Genomic DNA, 22,010 nt, shown 5'->3' on the forward strand with positions numbered 1-22,010 from the left:
CATGAGTTTTGCTGGCATTCTCTGATGAGAGGAGAATAAGTACCTTGGCCAGTGAAAAACAGAGTTGCTAACACAGAGATCCTGTATAGGGACATATTTCCCTAGATTAAATGTTATTTTCAGCATGGTAATCACGTGTTGTGACATGAATGTCCTTCTGCCACCACAGGTCACCTAGAAATAAAGCTTTTACTCTCTAATTTAAAAGTAAACCAGGAAGAAATAGATGTATGGAAAGCATCTTTGTCTCAAAGTACAGATAGGTGTGGCTTCTGCTGTGTTGTACGTGTGATAAGAGAGAAATGCAGCAATAGCAAAGATGGATGGAGCTTGGAGCCCAAACGTGATACCTAGCTTGAGAGAAGACAGACCTGAGCATAAGACTGTTCAAGAGGCAGCACATCCTGCAAGGCAACTACTGATCTGCACTGGAGTTTGATGCTACATTGTAACCACTCCCTAAAGTAAAGCAGAGGCTGCTGGTGTCCTCTGTGGAAGGCAGAGTGTGGACTCATTCTCATCAGCCTCTGTATATAAACATTACAGTATCACAGTTTTTCTCTGCCTGAAATAATTCTTAAGTCTTTCCTTACCCTCCTTTTTCCACACAGCTTCTCAAAAGAGAAAGAAAGAGATATAAAAGCAGAATGACAGACCAAAGATGCAATACTTCCCATGGGGGGATGGGGGTGGATAAGGTGAAACCTGGCTACTAAACCTATTTACTTACACAAACACACTTTGCTCCTGTGATTGACAGTGATGTGGCCACATTGAGTCTCTCACTTTTACCGCTTCATGGGAGGTAGCACTGTCATGACCCACAACACTGAGTCTTGCAGCATGGGAGAAGATGGAACGTACAACAGTGGTTGAATCTTAAATTTTACCTTTCTTTGGAAGTGCAAATGTTACCTTCCACAGGTTACTTATTTTGTCATTTTTGCTTTACTTTGGTCTGCTTTGAAAACAACTACAAGAACTATGTTTTTCCTCTCCACTGTAAATTGCTACTAAAACTAATTAAACAGCATTGTTTCATTAGTGCTGCCACTATCTTTGAGAAGCAGCATTTGCAAAAATTACAACTGTGATGAACGTAATCTAATCTTCACATTTAAAGTAATGTGGAGTTAAAAACAGCATGTAAAAATATGCATCTTCTGGATCCTAGTTAGATCTTGCTATAACCCAGTTGTACAACTGAAATCCGGGAAAAAAAGAGGAAATATCATGAAGGAAAATTTGAGGTGCACAAAACACAGATGTTCCATTAGAAAACAAAATAAATACTAAAGCAAAACAATAAGCACATATACATTCAACAAATACTGTAATGTGCTGTTTCATAAACAGCCAGGAAGTTTTGGTACAATCCTTTAGTGGATGTGGGAAGGCTGTTTGGTAAAACTCTCGTACCTGATTAAGTTAATGTGATTATTGAAACCTCTGCTAAGGCTTCGGGCAGGCATTTGGTCCAACCAAAGCACAGGCTGGTCAGGGTCAGCTATCCTACAAGGACAGAGAACATTAATATTGGCACACATTTCACTCCATGTAATATTTTTAACTAAGCTTTGTTTAAACAGAATAATTTTAGGCAAAAAATGGAGTTCAGAGACTACAAAAAAGAACTTTTTATTGAAATGCATGTACCATTTTGCTAAGAAAAAACCCAACCCATAACCATTTTACGTTGCTGGAGTTCGAAACTGTGTGGTTTTGTCAGCCTAAGCTAAAAGGTACCCTAAGGTCTTTCACAGCTTCGCCTCAACCCGAAAATGCTATTCCCAACAATTTCCCTCTCTTAAAAAAGAAGAAAAATTGAGTATTTTCAGAAGTGTACTCCCTGTACCTAAACCATCCTCTCTTATCAGAACACTTCCTAGTTAAGTGGCAGCAAGTGTTCATTTTCTCCTCTATGACTTCAGCCCTCCGGTTAACTGAAGCATGCATCATTATTACAACCAACATAAGGCTTGCTCTCGTTTTTGGGGTTTTTTTTTTACCATTACCTTCGCCACTTCACAGCAATATCAAACATATCTCTCCACTGCATCAGTCTGGTTTTCCCATTCATACGAACTTTTGAGTTTGCCCAAGTCCGCTGCACAGCTTGCATTACTTCTAAAGTGGCCAATCCCATTGCTGGGGGTAGGGGAGGAAGAGAGGGGGGCAAACAACAACACGAACAGAGAATCAGTTAGAACCAAACATTCATTTCTGGACAGACCAGAAAATTGAAGCAGCAAAGTGATATATATCTAGGAAAAGAATTGCCAACATCAATAAGATATGGGAAACGATCATTTCCAGTCCCCAATTAGGTCAAGAAAGTGCTGACATAACGATTATTTTAATTTTAAACTTTTTTATCTGACTTGAAAGGAGTGTAAAATTTGCAGGTAGCAAAGATACAGCATTAAATTATCACCACATTGACCTCCCCCCTGCCACCCTCAAATTTACCAAGTATTTTCAGTATACCTCTATGTATTCTTTTATTTGGAAGAAATCCTGGTGTCTCATACTGCATCATGGAACCCAGATGATCAGCCACACATACAAGTTCTTGCACGTCAGGCTTATAGCTTTCAAAATTCTGAAATAACACATCTCTTACAGAGGAGAAAAACATGCATCAGACATAACTTGCCAACAAAAATCCTGAAAGTTGTAAAACACAGATTTGTTTGTATAATAATCAATATCGTTTGTGTGAGAAATACTTCAAAACAGTATAAGGAACACTCATTCCTCCTCCCACACCACTGAATACACACGGCAGTTACACTTAATATCTCAAATAAAATTCCAGTCTTACCGAGTTCAACGGTGGATCTTATTACTGTCACAACTAGTATTTCATCTTTAGATTTCCTCATAATAAGTGATACTAAATAAAGTTCACAGATAATATGCTATCCTTCAATGTTACATTCACCCTGAGGAATTTTAACATTAAGAAAAGAATATGTATAGAAACCAGAAGCCTTATTCCATAACTTCTCCTGTAACTCTGTAAAAACTTCTTGTGCTAAAAAGGTGGATTCCAATCTGTATACAGAAAAGCCATAAATTTTTAACTCAGCAATTTTTTACATAAAGCGAGTACATCTAGAAACTAGCTTACAGCAGGAGAAATTGCTGTATTTCCTTTAACTACGTCTTTTGAAGCCTAGCCTATTAAATCCCATGCTGTGTTGATTGAAATAACCCTCCTCCTAAAATACTGGTTATCTAAATTACTGCAGAGAATTTTTTTCCCAGTGAAACCCAGCTACCATTAAAAATCTATTAAGGATCTAGGAAATTAAACCTGTAACAAAATAAAACCTTAACACACAACAAGAAACTGTAATAAGGGTGCTACACAATGCTACACTGAGCATCTCAAACTTATCAACTCCTTAACATCAATTGAAAGAAAAAAAAATAGTTTATCAGTAAGGCCATAGAATAAGAAACAACATTATGTGAGTATTATTCAGGTGAAGACAGAAGTGAAGAAAATCATCCCAGGCTTCATTCTTTCTCTGAGCTAAAGCAACTCCAATCCCCTATGACTTGAAAACTGTTTACGAACCACTTTCATATATTAAACTTTTATGCTGTAATGCCTCAGAATAGCAATTTTAAAAGCCAAACTGAAAAAAACATTTGGAGTAGTCTTTCAAAAAAAAAAATTACTCACTTTATATGTGGCTGTAACCCTGGCTGTTCCTCATAATTTTCTATAAGAAAAGGAAGATTTTTGGCCCAGTGGTCCTTGAAATTTCCAGGAAGATCTATATCAATATTATACTCTGCAAGGGGAGTATCCAAATGTGCATGCAAGTATCTAGAATACTCTGGAGGAAAGAAATAAAATTAAATACCGTTTGCATAATCAGCCTTACTACATAAAACCAAAAAAACCCAGATTATATGTCTGTCGGTTATCCAACATGACTTTAATTTAAAGTCATTACTCTTAGATAATTTAATTTTGCTATTAGCTAATTTACAAGACAGAAATAAGTCTATTTCAACTAAGTACTCTTTACCATTACAAAGAAATGTATATTTCATTTGTGGTCCTAGCATTTAATTGTATGAACAAGTAAGAATAACAAAAAAATATGAACAACTAAAATCAGCATACTTTTTTTTTTTTAAACAGACATACTCAACAGTGCTGATGAGAATGTACAGAGTTTTCTTTAAAATGGCCATAACTACAAGCATACTTGCACTCATAGGGTTCCCAGAGGATTTAAGAAAATAAATTTAAAAAAAAAAAAAAAAAGAAAAAAAAAAGAGAGAAAACCAGTTCCAACTTACCTCGGAGGTATTTCACTTTCAGATATTCTGGGCTGGCCTTCTGACCGGGTAGTGGATCATTTAACATAACTTTAGTCTGAGCTTTTATACCTTCATAAAACTGTCCCATTGCAACATGGCTGAGACCTTTCATGTATTGGCATACTTCATTGTATGGTTCTAGCTGTAAACACCTCTAGGAGAAGAAAGAAACAAAGCACCCATAAATCAAGAGAGAGAATGGGTGTCTTCAAATAAACTAACCTATTTGGTCAGAAGACCGCATGGAAAGATTTACTGATTATTAAGATCCACTTCCATCGCAATTTTCTTTCAAATAAGGTGCTGAGCACTTAAATTGCTAGCAAATACAAGAAAAAAAAATATTTTCAGCTTCATTAAAGGGGGGAAAAAGAAAAAAGGAAGTATCCATGTAAATAAGCTTTTGATCACACTTTGCTAGGAAGATAGATCATGTTTGCTCTAATGATGTTAGCTCTAATGATGTTACATAAGTTTCAACATTAGTTGAATTAAATTAGATAAAACATACTCCTGACAATATTAGTAATGTCATTTTTAGCTAGTTCAATATATATACCATGCCATTTCTACCATCCATATCTTCACTAGTTCATGCATTAGTACACCTCATTATGTTAGTCAACTATTTACTGTACGTTAAACATAGAAAATTCATATTTATCATTCAAAAATTAATGTTCTGATTCTTCTAGCTGATCATCACGTCTTTAGAAGAGCATTGCCATCTTAAAAGTTAAAGTATCTTTTCAATTACAGCACTATCTACAAATCATGTTATAGAAGATGAACACATAGTAATTTACACAAAGTGTTCTCCTTGGGATAAGCACACACATTGAGAACGGGATGTAATCCTTTCCACAACTTACTTTGTTCCTTGTTTTAAGCATATGGACATATGATTTAACAAATGCCTTTACTGTTCTGTCTACAAAACGAGGAAGTTATTTACTTTTGTTTACCTATGGAAACACACATACATTTACAAGCTCAATGAATCTCAACATATTCTGAGTTTTCAAAATAAAGAAAATCTCAGAATAATTAGATAACTCTTGGAACTTTGTATGCTTACTTTAAGCTTAAAATTACAAAGACGACTGCATTCCTTCTTCCATCAGATTTAGAAAAAGCTTTACATTTCAACACAAACTAAAAATGTTAGCAAGAACACAACTACCAGTTTAAAAAAAAAAAAAAAAAGATAAAACATTTCAACCAGAGCTTGGTTTTAGAAATTCATAAAACAGAGGAAATACCTTTGTTTTAGCAAGATTCCATTTTAATTTCAAACTTTAAGGTTTTATGTATCTTTTAAGACAGACTTCACAAGAAATTAAACTTAGTTCAAATGCACATACAGATTCAGCATGAAAAAAATTGAGATTTGTCCATTTTAATGCATTTGTTGAATACTATTCTTTGTTAAAACATCTTAATTTTGTATTTACTTAGGGCCTGCTTACCTTAAAATTCTTCAGGGCTTCATCTAAGCTCCCATGATGATAAAGCATCATTCCTTTGAGCTGTAACGTCTGAACATGATTTTGATTTAGCAGCAAAGCCTTCTGGAAGTTTTCTGTAGCAGCATCGAAGTTGCCAAGTTCTCTAGGCAATTCCATCAAGTGCAAAGTGAAAAATACAGAAGGCAACAGTGACAACGGAATTACTTGTTACAAGTTGTTATAACACATCCAAAGGGGATGTCATTAAAGAGGAACACAGTACTAGTGGAAAATTTCTTAAACAAAAGCAGTAATTCTGCAGCTGTTCTTCAGTGGTAATATCAGAACAGCTGCAGAGTTTTTTCACACCCAGAAATGTGTACTCCGAAATACAACCCCACAAGATCACAAATCTTCAAAATCCTCAGTGGATACAAACCATAAACACGCATGCCTGTGGTATTTCTTCAGAAACTAAACAAAAATTTCCACAGAAAGCATTCTTGGAAAACACTACCTATCACAGGTCTTTTTCACTTCCAAATATAAACACATTTTAAAAAATAAACTACCTACTTAAAGGCTGAATAAGAAGAAAATCATACGGTCTTCGAAAGCTGAAACTAACTAAAACCATGTTGACTGGAATTGCTCCATGTGCAGGACAGCTCTTAGTAAAAATAGCCATGGAGAAACTATCATTTAAAAAAAACACCTTATTTTTTCTTTAGTTTTTTTATCCAGTACACTCTTTTTAAGTTTAAGATCATGAAAGTCTGTCCGCACCAAATAATATTAGATGAAATTAATCCAAACAAGAGCAACACTAGAAAAAAATACAAGATTTAGTAGATTTAAATACATTTGCCAAAAAGATTTTTTAGGCAGAATAGTGATTAACTACAGCTCTTTAGTTTTAAATAAATGCACGAACACCAAAAGTCACTAAATTTGAAGCAGGAATAGGTAAAATGCTGTAACTCGCATTGCACAGAAGGACAAATCAGACTAAGAATTGTCAATCTCCACTATAAAAATAATTCTTTAAAACGTATTTTTAAGCATTGTCTTTGAAACTTATTTCATACAGAAGAGAGAGAGCATGAACTTAAAATACAAGAATTTAGAAAGAAGAATTTGACAGCTGAAGTTAACAGTGCCCAGGAGAAACGAGATTATTATTTCTGCCTGTTTTAAGACCTGAGTGTTCATGGGAAAGTATTTCAAACTTACCATAGCTGGTCATTAGTTACAGTGAAGAAGGAAAAAAAAAAAAAAAAGGGGGGGGGGGGGCAGAGTTATTCCTTCCCCTATTATTTCCTGAGGATCAGAGATCTATTGGAGGTAGAGGACAGTGAGAAGGAATTAAAGCAAAAAACTTAAGCTTCTTAGGAATACGCCTGTTAAAGTGACTTCTGCTTTGTAAAACAACAATACAGTGCAAAAAGTGGCATTTCAAGGCTGGCATTTTTCTCTCCAAAATAAAATTTCTTCTGATTAAGGTTTCTTGGGCACAGGGTAGAACAGCTGATTAACTAGAGAGGCAGTTCCACATCCAAATACAAAAAGTTAAAGTATTTATTTGGAATGTAAGGTAGCACCTGCCTATCTTCCAGGCTAAATTACTTACTATTATTTAGCACCTTAAAAATATCTACACACCCCAGTAACAAGTATCACAGAAAAACTCATGAGAAAATTAGTGATTCTACATCAAGTTCAGAATTCAGATACTGTAGCAACCAAGACACAAGTCCACAAAGAAAAAAAATTAATTGACACTGCCTTCAGTGAATATTGCAGGTTCTGTATGCTGCAGGAAGCATAAAGCCTGATCATGTAATGCTTGCACACCAGCCCTACCTAACTTAACCCTTGCTACACAAAAGCCATTTATGTTGCAGCAGCATCTATGCTATAGATCAGTATTTTCCAAAAATAAGTATGTAAAATAGGAAATAAAAAACCAACAAGACACAGCAGGTTGGGAAATGAACTACAATGGGCAGAGATATTCAGTTGCTGACTACATTATGTTCTTGTTATACAAAAGCTACGTATACTTTTCTCCTTAGTAATTATCTGCAGACCACCTTTAAAGTAATACATGTTATTCAACTATAAAATAAATCTTATCTTTAATATGAATTTTAAAAAAGAAAAGAGTGACTAGTTACCTTACTAAATAGAGATTGATTTTTTTAATTATTTGATTAATAGGTAAGAAATTACATGTCTGTATTAAAAATACCCTTTTAAAATAAAAAAATATAAAAATTAGCTAAATTCTTAAAACTTAAATCTCTTTGATGAAAGTAATTGATATAGGATCTAGCAGTTCTATAAGCAATACACACTGGGCAATGAGTTTCATAAATTTAAGTAGCACAAAAATCTCAGATGGCCACTAATGAGTATATTAATCAACAGATCATATTAAATGTTTCCATATTTTAAAAATCCTTTAGCATACCTAAAACACATCCTACTGAAACCCTTTGAGTCTGGGAGATTCAACGAGCTACTGGAGACTGAATTTAAAATACAAAACAAACCTAGAAAACGTTTATATTGAACATATCCTGACATAGCCATACCGGCTGTGGGAGCTACCAAATACACATATGATTCTGCACAGTTTTGTAACAAATGTGTAAAACTTAAAAAGTGCATTTTAGAGAACACAATCAGATAGAAAACTGACGTTAAAACCATTTCCAAATGCAATTACCTGTAGGCTTGTCCCAGACTTTTATATGCATCTATGAAGTCTGCTTTCTGCTTCAGAGCTTCTTTGAATGATTCAATGGCTTCCTACAGAAAAATATCAACGGAAAAATTTGTCACTTACTGCATTCATTTAATTTTAGCATCCTCAGTAGTTACTGGCCATGGATTTACAGTTATTCATCAAAACCTTTAGAAGGAACAAACAAGGCATGAATTTATTACAAAATCTATGGAGTATTAATCACATAATAAATGAAATAGTGCAACACTCTTTATGGTAATGACAGATTTAGCTGGAATTCCTTTGTCTGATAAGCCATGGGAATGAGTGATTCTTTTAGCATTTTAACAGAATTCAGAGATGAAATCCCTTCAGAGTTTGCTTTCAAAGCTCAATCTGGTCCCTAAGGCAAAGCAGTCTCTCCTTACAGTCTTCCTTCTTCATTTGCAATAGACCTCAATTTTTGCAGTCCAAAAAGACTCCTTCAAATCTGTACTCTGCCTTTCACGGTTTTACTGCGTTCTGTGCTAGTTGCACAGTTAGCAAACACCCCTCGGAGGGATTACAGAGTAAGTGATCACCTTCACACAACAACAAAGTATTGCTGCTGTGAGGAATACAATGTAATAAAAATAACATAGCTAAAAATAATTACATACATAAGTTCAAACAAATCTTCCTCTTCAAAGGATTTGATTGAGAACTCAGGTTTTTAAACTCGACTGGCTATATAAATTGGCAAACACAGTACTAAGACTTAGAATTAAGGAAGGAATAATCAACTACTTTGTATTATGAAGGAATGCCTGAAAAGTACCTTGAAGTCTATAGCTCAAGAAATTAAATGCTGTAAGGAAAGAATCATTAATACCTTCAGCCAATTCAGAGATTTTTATTCAGAAAAACTATAAAATATATTCTGAGCACCACAACATGCACAAAAGCATCTACTGAACAAAACTATAAGATAATCACCTACCATTATTGATAGGCTCACGTCCTCTAAATTAAAACCAAGAAGATTATTCCCCCAAAAAAGATCCAAAAGCAACAATCTCTTTTCACTCAAAAATGAAAACTCTGCCACCCTCATCCCAAAGCTCCGTTTTCAGCAAGCCTAGTAAGACCTAACAGACGGTGTGTACAGCCTTTTTCTAAGAGGCACTCAGAACCTGACTGGAAACTAAAATATACCTGGGGAAGAAAAGCCACTCATTCACAATCTCTCAGGACTTGAATATTAGAAAGGGAAGACACTTCCTTTGAGAAAAGAAATTGGGGAGAAGAAGGTGGTGGTGCAGAAACGTGTTGATCTGCATATCAGAGAAAAAAAAAAAAAGCTTCTATTTTGCAAATTGAGACATTTATCCTTGTCAGTTATACTTCCACCACCACTTTCTGGGCTTTCTCTGCTGTCTACACCAAAATCAGAATTTCAATCAGACTATTATTTGCAACTAACGCATTTGACTGCAATAAGGTACAGACAGTAAGTTCAATGACAGCCTGAAGTTCTCATAGTATACACTGAGAGCATGGAGTTTGGGTACTATAAAGTGGAGAAGAAGCCTGTTTGCTAAAAAAACAAAAAACAAACTCAAACATGCAGTGATTGCCTAAGAAAGATACTGGACTGAAACTCAGGAGTCCTGGGCTGTCTCCAGGTTTTGTCAGGATTTCTTCATACATCCTTTAATGAATTTGAAGCTCTTAACAGAGGTTAAAAAAAAGAAAGGTTCCACTTTGTTGGAATTTAAGAATCACAGTTGCATCCTCACTTTTCAGACAACTTGTCTTATTGCTCTCCCCTCAGGAAAACTGCAGCGATATCTCTAAACACTTTACAAGCAAAAAACAGGTGCAATATTATCACACGTAAAACAGAAGGTTTGAGTCAGAAAATGGTGAAACACTAAAAAAAAGCATGGGAAGAACTTCCCTGCTGTTTTTTAAATCTGAGGGAGAAACTATTTTCCTCCAATTTATATAAGAGCATTTCAGAATCAACATCTAACTGAAATACACATTCACAGATGCAGGGCTTTCTATCATCAGTTTTCTTGATTACCTTCTAGTTCATTTAAGGAATTTAAAATTATTTTCCTGTTTATCACACCTAGGGAGTCTCCATTTCATGGAAAGCAATGTTGAATATAACCATACAGATATTAGCAGAGATGCCAAATACAAACATCTTCCAAAGCACTCCACAAACACATCAGTTATCACTGATTTACCAAGAACCAGCAAGACCAGCAGTATTTGCATGTCATACCATTAAGTACTCCAGTCAATGGCAACTTTTCATTTTGCTTGCACTCTTTTGCCTTCAAAAGTCTCCCTTATGCAATACAAAATATGTATCAATACCAATGATATTTCTGCTATTTTATATAAGTAACTTGGAATACAGGGTATTGTTCTACATGAACTATTATTTAATACAGCCTTACCTTCAAAAGTCCTCTGTGAAAAAACGTTAAGCCTTTATAAAGCATAGCTATAGGCTGATTTTTGTTCAGTTCCAATGAGCGCTGAAAATCTTCATGAGCTGTTGCGTAATCCTGTGATAAAAGTAGAATTTCGATGACAGAGGAAACATCACACAAATGAAGAGGAATATATACACTTTTATTTTCATAAAAGTAAAATACAGAATTATGTTCTACATATGAAGTCAGTCTCAGGGCTAAGCAGCAATGATTGTCAACTGTCAGTCAGAATACCAAAGACTAAGGAATGCACAATACACTTCCAACTTTTACAGCAAGCGCTATATAAAATATAGCAAAGTAAGTGAAAAAATAGGTGGAAACAGAGTGAAATCATAAGTGGGAAATCAGCTTTTTAATATTCATGCTATCTTTGAAGACAAAGTTACTTATTTTACATTAAAGCATAAGAACAACACGCACCGATCACATAGCAAAATATTAGCATTTTTGTAGGGGATTTTTGTGTGTTTGTTGTGTAGCGTTTTTTTTTAAAGTATATAGAGCAGTTACCACCTTGGCCATAACTGTTTTCCTGCTTAGACTGGCATTTAACAATACGACTTAAATGCAGCCGTAGGTTATAAATCAAGTCAAATTCTTTATCCACATCCTACTCCTCAAACACACAAAATCTGAGATGTGCATACAAGGTACTTGCCCTCTGATTCACTGCAGATGAAATACTTGAAGAATACCTCTGAACTGTCAAAGGTCAACTACAGCAAAATCAGGGCTTTTGTTGCTATTTTAGTTTTTAATTTAAATAGGAAAGAAGCTCTTAAACAAAAGTAACAACTGGCAAAAACAACAAAGTAATCAACAACATCCACACAACCAAAACCAAACAGAATCCCTAAAATCCACTAACCTCAGATATGAAGTAAAGGGTACCTCTGTGCCTGTAGAGCCGTGCTGATGGTTGCAGCTGAATAGCTTTGGTGAGATCAGATAATGCTTCACTGATTCGTCCTAGTGGGGACAATATCTAAGAGTATAAAACAAATGCATAGTTTAGAGCAAACAGGCTGAATAGATTTGTTTTAGAAATATGAAGATTATTTTTTTTTCATGTTCAGCTGCAACAGAGTAACTGTATTTGCTAGAACAGGCTGTAAAGTTCTACTATATAATTTTCAGTACTTACTGCTTTTTAAACCCCTATCAAAGAGGAAAAACTGAAAGCATTTTTCTCCAAAAAAGTATCAGTGTACATGAACATAACCAATAACATTTGCAGAAACCTAGTATTCCAAATAAAAACAAGTCAGCCCAAGCAAAATACTCTATTTCAACACATTCAACTGAAAATCTAATTAAAATACTCTCAAACTTTTCTATTTTGAACAATATTCTCCCCAATGGAAAATGGTCTACTTTACAATCATTTGAATGCCTTTCATATTTTAGAGCAAGATTATTATCAAATGTATTAATAAATCATTAAAAACATGAACATTGTGAATTACAATTTCATATTATGGCAGTTACCATTATACAGTATGCTGACTTTAATAAATATTTATGCTTTTGGTTTGCCTACAAAGCTGCTTCTTGAAATCCATTTTCTGTAATTTAGTTGGCAAAACAAAATATCATTTTCAAAATGAAAAATACCTGTATATCTGAATGATATTTAACTTATATGCATTAAAAATGAAACCAAAACATGCGTTAAAAACTCATGCTTTACAAGTGCAGTGTTTTACCAACTAGTCCTAACAATACATTTACTAAGGTGACACTAAGTGCAAACAGTAAGGTCCAAGTGACATTTAGATTCATTTTATTAAAAAAAAAAAACACCACCAAACCATACATGATCTTGCTATATATATAGTATGTCAAAAACTAAACACTTAGACATAATATATGCCATTCTATTGGCTATAGTAACTCCATATGGTATATGTTTCATTTAAAAAAACCCATTCCATCAACTACACTGAGAGCATATGTGTGTATCTTAAAAGGAGGAATGTTCACAGAAAAACACAGGTAAGAGCTTTAGTCATTAAATCACTGAAGAAATCTTGAGAACACTGTGTAACTGCACCTTCTCCAAAAATCTGAAAAGAGAAAAACACTCACTTCTGCTCGCTGTTCAAATACTTCAGGATGATCTGGTGCTAGACTAATCACCCTACTGAGCTCAAACAGAGCAAGTTCAGCATTTTTCATATCCTGAAAAGGAGAGAAATGAACAAGGTAAACAACTGTGCATACTTACAAGTAACATACCATGAAGTCTGAAGGACAACAAGATTAGCTAAGTTACTGCAAGCGTATCATTCAGATGAAAAGCCCTTCACACCTTTGCTAATAAAATTAAGATGCAGTATTGTACAAACAGCTAAAAAACCACCCCCACCTATCTGCTATAAACAAGAAAGCTAAACTTTGCTTGTACACATCATCTTTGTGCTGTAGCTCTAATAATTTATTAATATAACTGAATAAAAATTAGGTTTACGGCTCCACAGATACCTTTCTTGGCAGCCAAGTGTACCCTCACCCACCAGTGTTTTCATCAGTACTGTCTGTAACCTAATCCAAGTAGTACTGGTGAATGTGTTGATGCCATCAGCATCTTGGCTAAGTTTTTATGTTGTCCTCAATAAATTGTAGGGTAGAAGCAATTACTTAATTGGGAAAAAAAATCCAAACTGCTTATATAGCAAGTACTAGATTAGATTTCATTGATCTTTTCCAGGCAAAAAATTTTGCGTATTTAATTAATATAATCTTTTTGTCTTGGAAGTGTCACTCGCAGAAACTTTTACGAAGTGAAGCTGTTTCAACTTCTAGCTGAACTGAGGAAACAAACTCATGCTGGTGTTTAAAACATGCAAATATGAGGGACTTCAAGCTCCTGACAGCACCACTAAATAATTAAATATTCTGCACAAAGGAAATTTTCAAGGAGTTATTCAACTATTCTTTCTTCTAGAATTCCAGCAACCATTCAGTCACAATTCAACGAGCCACAAACTCCAACTACAAGGACCATAGTCTACTTCTAAACTTATATTTACTCAGTAAATTGAGCAGCCAGCTATAATTAAGTAATTATTAAAAAAAAATCCAAAGTTAAATATCAAGGTGGTATATGTATCAAGAGGTGCCTCAAGAGGCAAGCAGCAATACAAAGCCCATTGGACTGAAAGAGCTGATGATGCTTCCAAGCTGCAATAGAAGACTTTTGTTTCCAGATACAGACTAGATGTGGAGACAAATTCAGTGGGACTTCATAAACCTGCCTCACAGGCAAGATACTGCCTGTTTTCCTATTAGATAACTCTTTACAGTGGCTGTAGCTCCCAGCCTTACCATCCACCACCCACAGCTGTGCTTGTATCATCTTTTTGCACCCTTGCTTCATGCTGCTTTGCTTCCGCAGTCTCTTGAATGAAATGTACCCATAGCTTGAGCAGTATGATCCACTAGATCCCGCTATGTTATGGGGCACCTACCAAGGGATGAACACATCATTATAGTAGTGTTGTCTCACAGAGTTCATTATACCTTGTGTGGAAAAACCCAATCTCACACACAGAGCTGAGATACTATTTATTGCACGTCTGCGAAGAGATGGGTGCTACATGGTAAATCCACAAAGCTAACGTGCCTCTTAACACATAGTAAAGCATTTTATACACTTTGAACAACTGTTCATAATTACATTTAGTGACACTTAACTCTCATCGGTTCTTATGGACCTCATCTCCATTTAAAGGTACAACATTCTTTTTTTTCCACCCCATGTTCTGTAGGGAGGGAGCTTTGTTAGTAGGGGCTTTCTTTGCTCCAGGGTAGATTTTTTTAGTATGCTCATTAGAAGAGTTCACACATAGTTCAAGTAATTTTCTGTTTGATCTCATTAACCATTTAGTTCTCCTTGAACTCATCTTATTATGCCCCAGCTTGACGTATTTATGGTGTCTACTCCTTCTCCCAAGGCCATGCTTTGTTAACTATTTTAACATCCTCTGTTTTCCAAATTCTTTCTTTTTTTCATTATAGATATTTACATAATTTGTCTAAATTTCAAGTTTAACAACAGACTGACCTTCTATTAAGCACATAAATGCAAGCTGGTTGACTACAGTAGAACTGCATAAAGACTTTGGGATGTACCTATCAAGTCCTAATCAGTCTAGCTCCTGTAAAGAGTCCTTCTTATAGTTTGGATTCAAATAATTCAGTCAGATATTAATTTAAATAATTATCTGCTTACGTGTAGTCCTTTTTTTCCATATGCTATCCCTCGTCCATAAATTGCACTAACCAGCTCCGGTTCTTCCTGTTAAGATTAAAAATGAATACAATAATCAGTTGTGGTTGTTCTGGTAGTGGTTTTGTTTGCAAAAAGATATCTCTCTCCAATATGTATTTAATTCTTACTGATATTACAAGTATTAAGCAATGAACAATCACAGCTGTCAGGTAAAGAAATTGATTGTATTATACTCCATACAACCATAGCTGTCCAAACTTCATTTCTTGTAACCTTCTTGGTAATTTTATGCCTTCTTTTGTCTAATGTCACTGAAGCAGTAATAAACAAATACAATTTTCCATTCAAAGCTTGTTTTGTTTGTAATTTAAATTTGAGATTTAAAACTGGGAAGCAGGAAGTTGTGACATCCTGATGAAATTTGTGTTCAGGCAGCAACTAAAACCAGAGGTGTTCTGCCAAAATAGTTCTGCAAAATTCAAACAAACTTTCCTTGGGTTAGATTTAAGTCCATGACTTTCCAGCCACCTAAGGGGAAGCATCTTAGGTTGAACAAGAAATAGATTGCCTATGTTATTTACTCTGGCCATTGTTTCCCATCCAAATTTGAAGAACTACAACAGCAAAACTGATCTTCTTGGCACAATGCCTATTGCAGTCAGTCTCCCTGAAAACCAGTCAGGAATCACACCAACTTCACACCTGCAAGCAACACAGCTGTGCTACAAAAGTTTGTAACATAGGCCTCCTCTCATTTAACTGGGACAACTGCCAAGAAATAAATTCTTTCCTCCACAAAACAACAGATACGTGCCACACCAATGCTGACAGCTTGCCAGACTTGAGCAGATTCCAAGTGTATGCTTGCCAATGTCAATTTGAGGTAACTTCCCTACTTTTAATACAGTGGCTAAGCAAGGCTTTTTTGTTCTGCTAAAAGTTTTAATACTCACTTCATACATATTTAAAAGTGCTTTACAGAAGACAGAGTGAATAATTGTAACCAATTTACAGCCTTTCAGGCATACAATAAGCATCATATTCACTTCAACTCAGATGTGTGCATTGCAAAGATACTGTATTATAAACACACTTCTCACAATATCTTTCTACAGTCACTGTATCTTGCTTATCTTCACTCACATTAAGCTTCCTTCTTAATAAAGAGAAGGCAGGAAACAAAGTCCAGTGGTTTTTGAAGCTGGATTTCTCATTAGGGTTAAAAAAAAAAATATAATAATTCCTCACATTAAAACCAAACGAAAGACAGAGATCACTAAACATCTAAAACAAACAAACGAAAAGACCCAACAAAAAACATTCTGGTTCTTTGATAAATTCCCTGGAATAATTCCACTGAGTTGCCACACTTTCACTCAATTTAAGTACAGGCCATATGACATCTGAGTTAAAAAAAATATATGCTAGTATTTGCAGTATTGCTTTCAGTTTGCGTTTGTGTATTACAACCAGTTTAGATCAAAAAGCAGGTCCGTGCTTCTGATAGTTTCAGTTTCTTAGCCATGAAAATACAGTATTCTGAAATCAGCTTTAGTTGAAGCTTTTAAACTATTTGGGTTGGTTTTATTTTAGAAGTTGCTATCTTTACTTCATAGAAGAAGATTCAGAATTCTTTACCTTGGTCAGAAAAAAAAAGTTAAAGTATTAGTTATATTTTACTTATATATTAAACTCATCAAATGCTTACCACAGAAGACAGATAAACCCATCATACAAAAATCACTTAGCACTGTGAAAGCAACACAGTACTTGCCACTAGCAGTAAGTGATCTCTGTCAGGTTTTTTTCTGATATTACTGGCAACATGGTAATCATCACCCAAAAAAATCCACATTAAAATGTCTCAGCCTACACATTAAGAAAGCAATTAAAGGAACTTCAATTTTGCACAGGTCGGATTTCTGAAAATGCTTTGTTTTTTTTCTTGTCAAAAGTGCCATAAAAAGTTTATTCCTACAGATGAGAAAAATACTCACCAAATAACCAAGACACTGAATCACCTGATTTTAAGAGTATGCTTATGTTTGGTTAGGGAAAAAAAATGAATAATAGAATAATTACTCATATTAAATTCCTTAATTGAATCTTTCAATTAAATAATTTTGAATAAAAGTGTATTGTAATATCCAATTTCATAAAGTGATTTTTTAAGGTTCCAAACAGAGAACTCACCTGCAGCATTGTTGAAAAATGTCGTATGGCTTCATCATACAAGCTGTTGCCAATCAACACGTAGGCAATTGCTAACAAAACATTACAAATGTAAATAAAAAAGCAAAAAACATCTGTGGGGATTTTTTTTAATATATTTTTTCAGTTTCGTTGTATTTAATACAAGTTCCTGCATTGCACTGAAGATTTAAGAAGTCAAATGATTTCTGAACTGCCACTGAAATGACTTCCCTCAACCACTACCTAGCATTTATTAATTGCTCAATTCATATTGTGTTCAGCAGAATTGTTTTGGAGTTTTGTGGTTTGTTTACGGTTTTTTCTCTTCTTTTTACAAATAGTTCAGGAAAGGCTCCATGTTTGTTTCTAAACTACCAGGAAAAGTACCACGATCCCATTTAGTAGCCCTAGTTGCTTTCTCAATTATATGTGAGCCTGGATAATACTGGCTAACTTTTTTTTTGTTAATTCCATTTAGAGAACATCTGATTTTACTTGTTTGTACACATTTTGCTAAACTTCATTAGCTCACAATAAGTTTTTCCTTCATTTGAATTATCCAGAAAAACCTCAACTAAAGTGATTCCATTAAAGATTTGAAAACTACAGAATCTTTTCCCATGTTAAAATTACAAAAAGCTTTAAAGTTCTTTCATATCCTTCTGCTGGAGTAGAAACCAAATGTTTGAAAGAAACAGACCATCGTTTTAGAAACATGTTCCTGTAATCTCCATAAGATATAAAAATACAGTCAAGTCACAAGACAAGAAAGCTGTGGTTGCACTTGCATGACTGAGGTTCAGTTCTCACAGCTGAGTATCTCAAGATTGTTTCATTTTGCATGTTTTAATCTCTCACAGTTCTTAACTCTGGACTAAGCTCTGTCTACACTGCCCACAGAAAACAAGTATCTTGCGGACTAGAGCTGTGAAAGTTAAACTAAAACTTTTCCCCAGGCAGTTCGCACAAATGGCTGACAGGGGAACCAAGAACAGGAATTCATCCTTCCCTATACTTCTAATGAGTTTTAAGACTCATCCAAACAGAATGGAAGAGGCACTTATCCGCTTAATTATTTACTCAAACATGAGAAGTGACAAATAAGCCAGGTAGAACAAAAGTATTTTTAAAAGGACACTGACACTTATCCTTCCTGCAGGCAGAGCCACATTGTTTTGGCAGTGTTGCTAAGCTCTGTTCATTAAAGAAGGAAAAAAGTTAAATGAAAGAGAAATAAGACATATATTTAATCCAAAGATTGTCTCATTCTTGGAACATTCCTATTATGCAGAAGGCAGTATTTGTGTGCAATATAAGCTTTTTCCTCAATACAAAAAAAGCTTCACTTGGTACAGATATATAGCACTGTCAATGAAGGAAAGAAAACTGGCAGGGTGAAGGATTGGTTGAAGAGCTCTTGAACTCTCCTCATTTCAGTATCGTCCAAGACTACACAGTTCTTAGTATCATCTTTACAGCTCCAATCCCCAAATACAGAACACTTGACACATAAGACAGTATTAAGGAAAAAAATGGAGGAAGCAAGATAAAGATGACTCATGGTCTTGCTGATAAAGAGTTTATTCTGTTAATCCAAGACTCCTGGCAAAACACAGGAGGTCGTAAGACTATGTCTGTAAAACTATTGCAAGTTATTGGCAACTAGTAGCTGATATAGCATCAGCTTCTTTTAAAATAACATCTTTTAAATCTTTTCACCTTTAAGTGAATACTACAAAAATAAAAATAAGTACTTTATTACAAAAAAAAAATCTAGGAGTTAACAATTGTCCATTAGCCCAAGTATTTGGGTACCAACACTGTTCAGAACACCCCATTCACATTTTTCTTAGAACAACTAAAAGTAAAACGCATAAACAAGAAGGACCCAGGCTCCTCACATGACATACTTGAAATAAAGTGGGTAGGGAGGTGCCAGCCTACAGGCCAAAAATGAGGAAACAGACCTTCTGGCATAGTCTTCCAAGGCTACACAGCAGATACTAAAAGCATCAGACATTTTCTGTTGGATGGAATTTCAGTATTTGCAGGATTTTATGAACATATTTAAGTATGCTATGAGCATGAAAAATTATTAAGCTCCCAAATTTTCCTGGGCAAATTTGTGAAGGCAGAAATTATGTCACAGAAAAATTGCTGACAATTTAAAACAATCATTTTAATTTCATTAGGCAATTTAATGAGTACAGTCTCCCTTTGCTTTTATATAACAGTCTGCTGCCTTCTTTGACATACATCCTTAACAATCTCTTTGCTGCCTTATAGTATCCTGCTTCCTACAAAGGATACATTTGGAGAAGCAATGCAAGTAACTCCAAGTAATTTGAGAAAAGTGTTTCCCATTGCTTCCATTTTCTGCAGAGTGTGCTTTGAAAAAATGTCAAGTAGCAGCCTGTGTAAGGACATAATTCAGAAAGCCTTCCTGCTGTTTATAAGTGTTTATTGGAAGAGTACATAGAGAGGGGAAGACTAATCCAAGATCTACGCTTGATAGAAAGCATTGGTAAAATCTTCTGGGTGTTTTAATAGTTTTAGTCATCAATAATGACAGAAAAAGGGAAGGAGGAAGTAGCTGAGACTGTTTAACAAGATTAATCAAAATAGTTTTTGGACACCTGCTTAAGCAATCATGTTGAAGAGTTCTAGTGAACAAAGCAGAAAAGATTTTTAGGAAGAGAGATACATATTTTCTTTGCGTGACCAGAGAAAACTCACTGTATTTTCAGGCTTACTGGGATCACTTTAAAATTAATGCATCACTAAGGAATCATCAGTTTAGTGTCAAAACATTCAGTGCTAATAATTAGCACGTAATTCACCTGCACAAACCTTATGTACGGCATCTTACCCAATTCTTCATTTGTGTTGTCATTATCAGTAGCAAACGGAAATCGTTTTTGCTCTGCAAGCAACTTCGCTTGACTCTGTAAAACATCATGGTTTTTAAGTGTTCAGCAAACAATAGTAAAAAATTTAATAGAAAACCTGTGTCTTAAATCCTTAAAAGAATGCCTTAAATTAAAAAGTTAAGAGTAATGCGATTGCTTTAAAGTAACTGAAAACAAAATCATTCCCAGTTCTCCACAAAGAGAAAAATTGCTCTTCAGTCAGGTGCTGCTGTTATCCTCTCTAACACAAGGCTAACCAACCTTTGAGATGAATGGACATGATCTGCCTTTTACCAGTGTCTGATGTTATATCTGCTTAACATGAAGTTTTGGAAATCTTTCTAAGACACATGCTACTTCATATGAAAGCTTATACTCTTTACTGCATTAATTATTCCTTCATCTCCTTCAAAGGGTACTACAAAAGAGTGAACACTGACAATGAAACGCTGAAAAGAATATTGCTCCAGAAACAAAGGTTAAGCTTAACTTAACAGTGCTGTACTAAATTAAAAAGGCTGTCCTTTTAACAGTGGCTTTGCCAGTTATAGACTTTGTTCAGCCAATTGTAGCCTCATCTAAGATTTCTGTTCCTCAAATAATGTGCCTACAGAAACCAATACTGCCAAAGACAACACCTCAGAAATAAAGTCTTCATTTTCACAAGTATTTTCTATAGACAGCTGTAAGCCTACCAGAGCAGTTTATGTCAGAAAGGTACAAAATGCTCATTTAACTAATAGGCCTTCAAAACTGTTTTAGGAAGCAAGAAGGGGAAAACATTACTTCTGGTACTGCTCAGTTCTCTTCCTTTGCTTCAGCTAGACAGCACATATGTACATCTTTAACTTCAGAGAAGACAGTTAAGCACCTTAAACATCAGAGAATATATTTAATTCATCATTTCCTCTACTAAGAGGACTGCACTTTGTCCTTCTCCCGTCTGCTTTTTTTTTGCTTGCTCAGTCAAAAGTAGCCTTGTTACTTGTCTGCGTGACAGATATTTCAGAGATCTACAAAAAGCAAAAGTAACCAGCCAAATCTCTGCACAGTTTCTGCCCTCTTCATCCAATAATCTTAGGAATGAGAAAAAAGTATGATCTGCTCTAAAAATTTGGGTATTTTGTAGGGTATGAATGTTTAGCAAAATCTTGTTTTTACTGCAATTGGAGATCATGTATGAGCTCTACATTACCCTGTGACATTCTGAGTATTATTACTCCACCTACTGCTGCACCTACAGTAACAGAATGGAAAAGTTTTTTTATTCATGGAAAAAAAGTCCTTAAAAACCAGCACAAAAATGGGCAGGGTTCAACAGGTATACCAGTTGGAAGACTAAATCTACATTGCAGACCACATATTCATAAATCACACACCTCCAAACACAACCTTTTTGCATCATTAATGGCCTTCAGGTAATTTTCAGAAAGTGATGGTCAGTTTTTAACTCTGCAAAACATATTCTGTAATTGTCTTAATGTTAGAAAAAAAATCATTTTTACTGAAGGACAACCTCTTCCTTGGTGAATTTTACAAAAAAAGGCCTATACTTCTTTGTCTGCAGACATAAGATAACATATAGCAAGACTCTACGCTGGGTACTGGAAAAGCTATAACCAAAAGAATCTGCCATTATATTAGTACCCTATGAGT

At 34.9% G+C, this 22,010-nt stretch overlaps 1 protein-coding gene across 3 annotated transcripts in view; it reads right to left on the minus strand.

Annotated features, from left to right (window-relative positions):
- TTC13 (tetratricopeptide repeat domain 13) overlaps positions 1-22,010 on the minus strand; it is a 42,217-nt gene that overhangs the window by 15,168 nt on the left and 5,039 nt on the right. For 2 of the 3 annotated variants that reach the window (XM_040597925.1, XM_040597924.1), the window contains exons 3-15: positions 20,315-20,390; positions 17,446-17,516; positions 15,253-15,318; positions 13,107-13,199; positions 11,887-12,003; positions 10,977-11,087; positions 8,524-8,606; positions 5,814-5,955; positions 4,324-4,498; positions 3,695-3,851; positions 2,488-2,618; positions 2,016-2,148; positions 1,420-1,512 (exon numbers count right to left, since the gene is read on the minus strand). In XM_040597925.1, coding sequence (XP_040453859.1) covers positions 1,420-1,512; positions 2,016-2,148; positions 2,488-2,618; positions 3,695-3,851; positions 4,324-4,498; positions 5,814-5,955; positions 8,524-8,606; positions 10,977-11,087; positions 11,887-12,003; positions 13,107-13,199; positions 15,253-15,318; positions 17,446-17,516; positions 20,315-20,390 — 1,448 coding nt within the window. Of the gene's footprint in view, positions 1-1,419; positions 1,513-2,015; positions 2,149-2,487; positions 2,619-3,694; positions 3,852-4,323; positions 4,499-5,813; positions 5,956-8,523; positions 8,607-10,976; positions 11,088-11,886; positions 12,004-13,106; positions 13,200-15,252; positions 15,319-17,445; positions 17,517-18,587; positions 18,640-20,314; positions 20,391-22,010 lie in introns of all 3 variants that reach the window. The other variant, XM_040597926.1, reaches the window with a different exon arrangement.

Source organism: Falco naumanni, chromosome 6 (assembly GCF_017639655.2).
Source record: "Falco naumanni isolate bFalNau1 chromosome 6, bFalNau1.pat, whole genome shotgun sequence".
In the NCBI taxonomy this organism is placed as follows: domain Eukaryota; kingdom Metazoa; phylum Chordata; class Aves; order Falconiformes; family Falconidae; genus Falco; species Falco naumanni.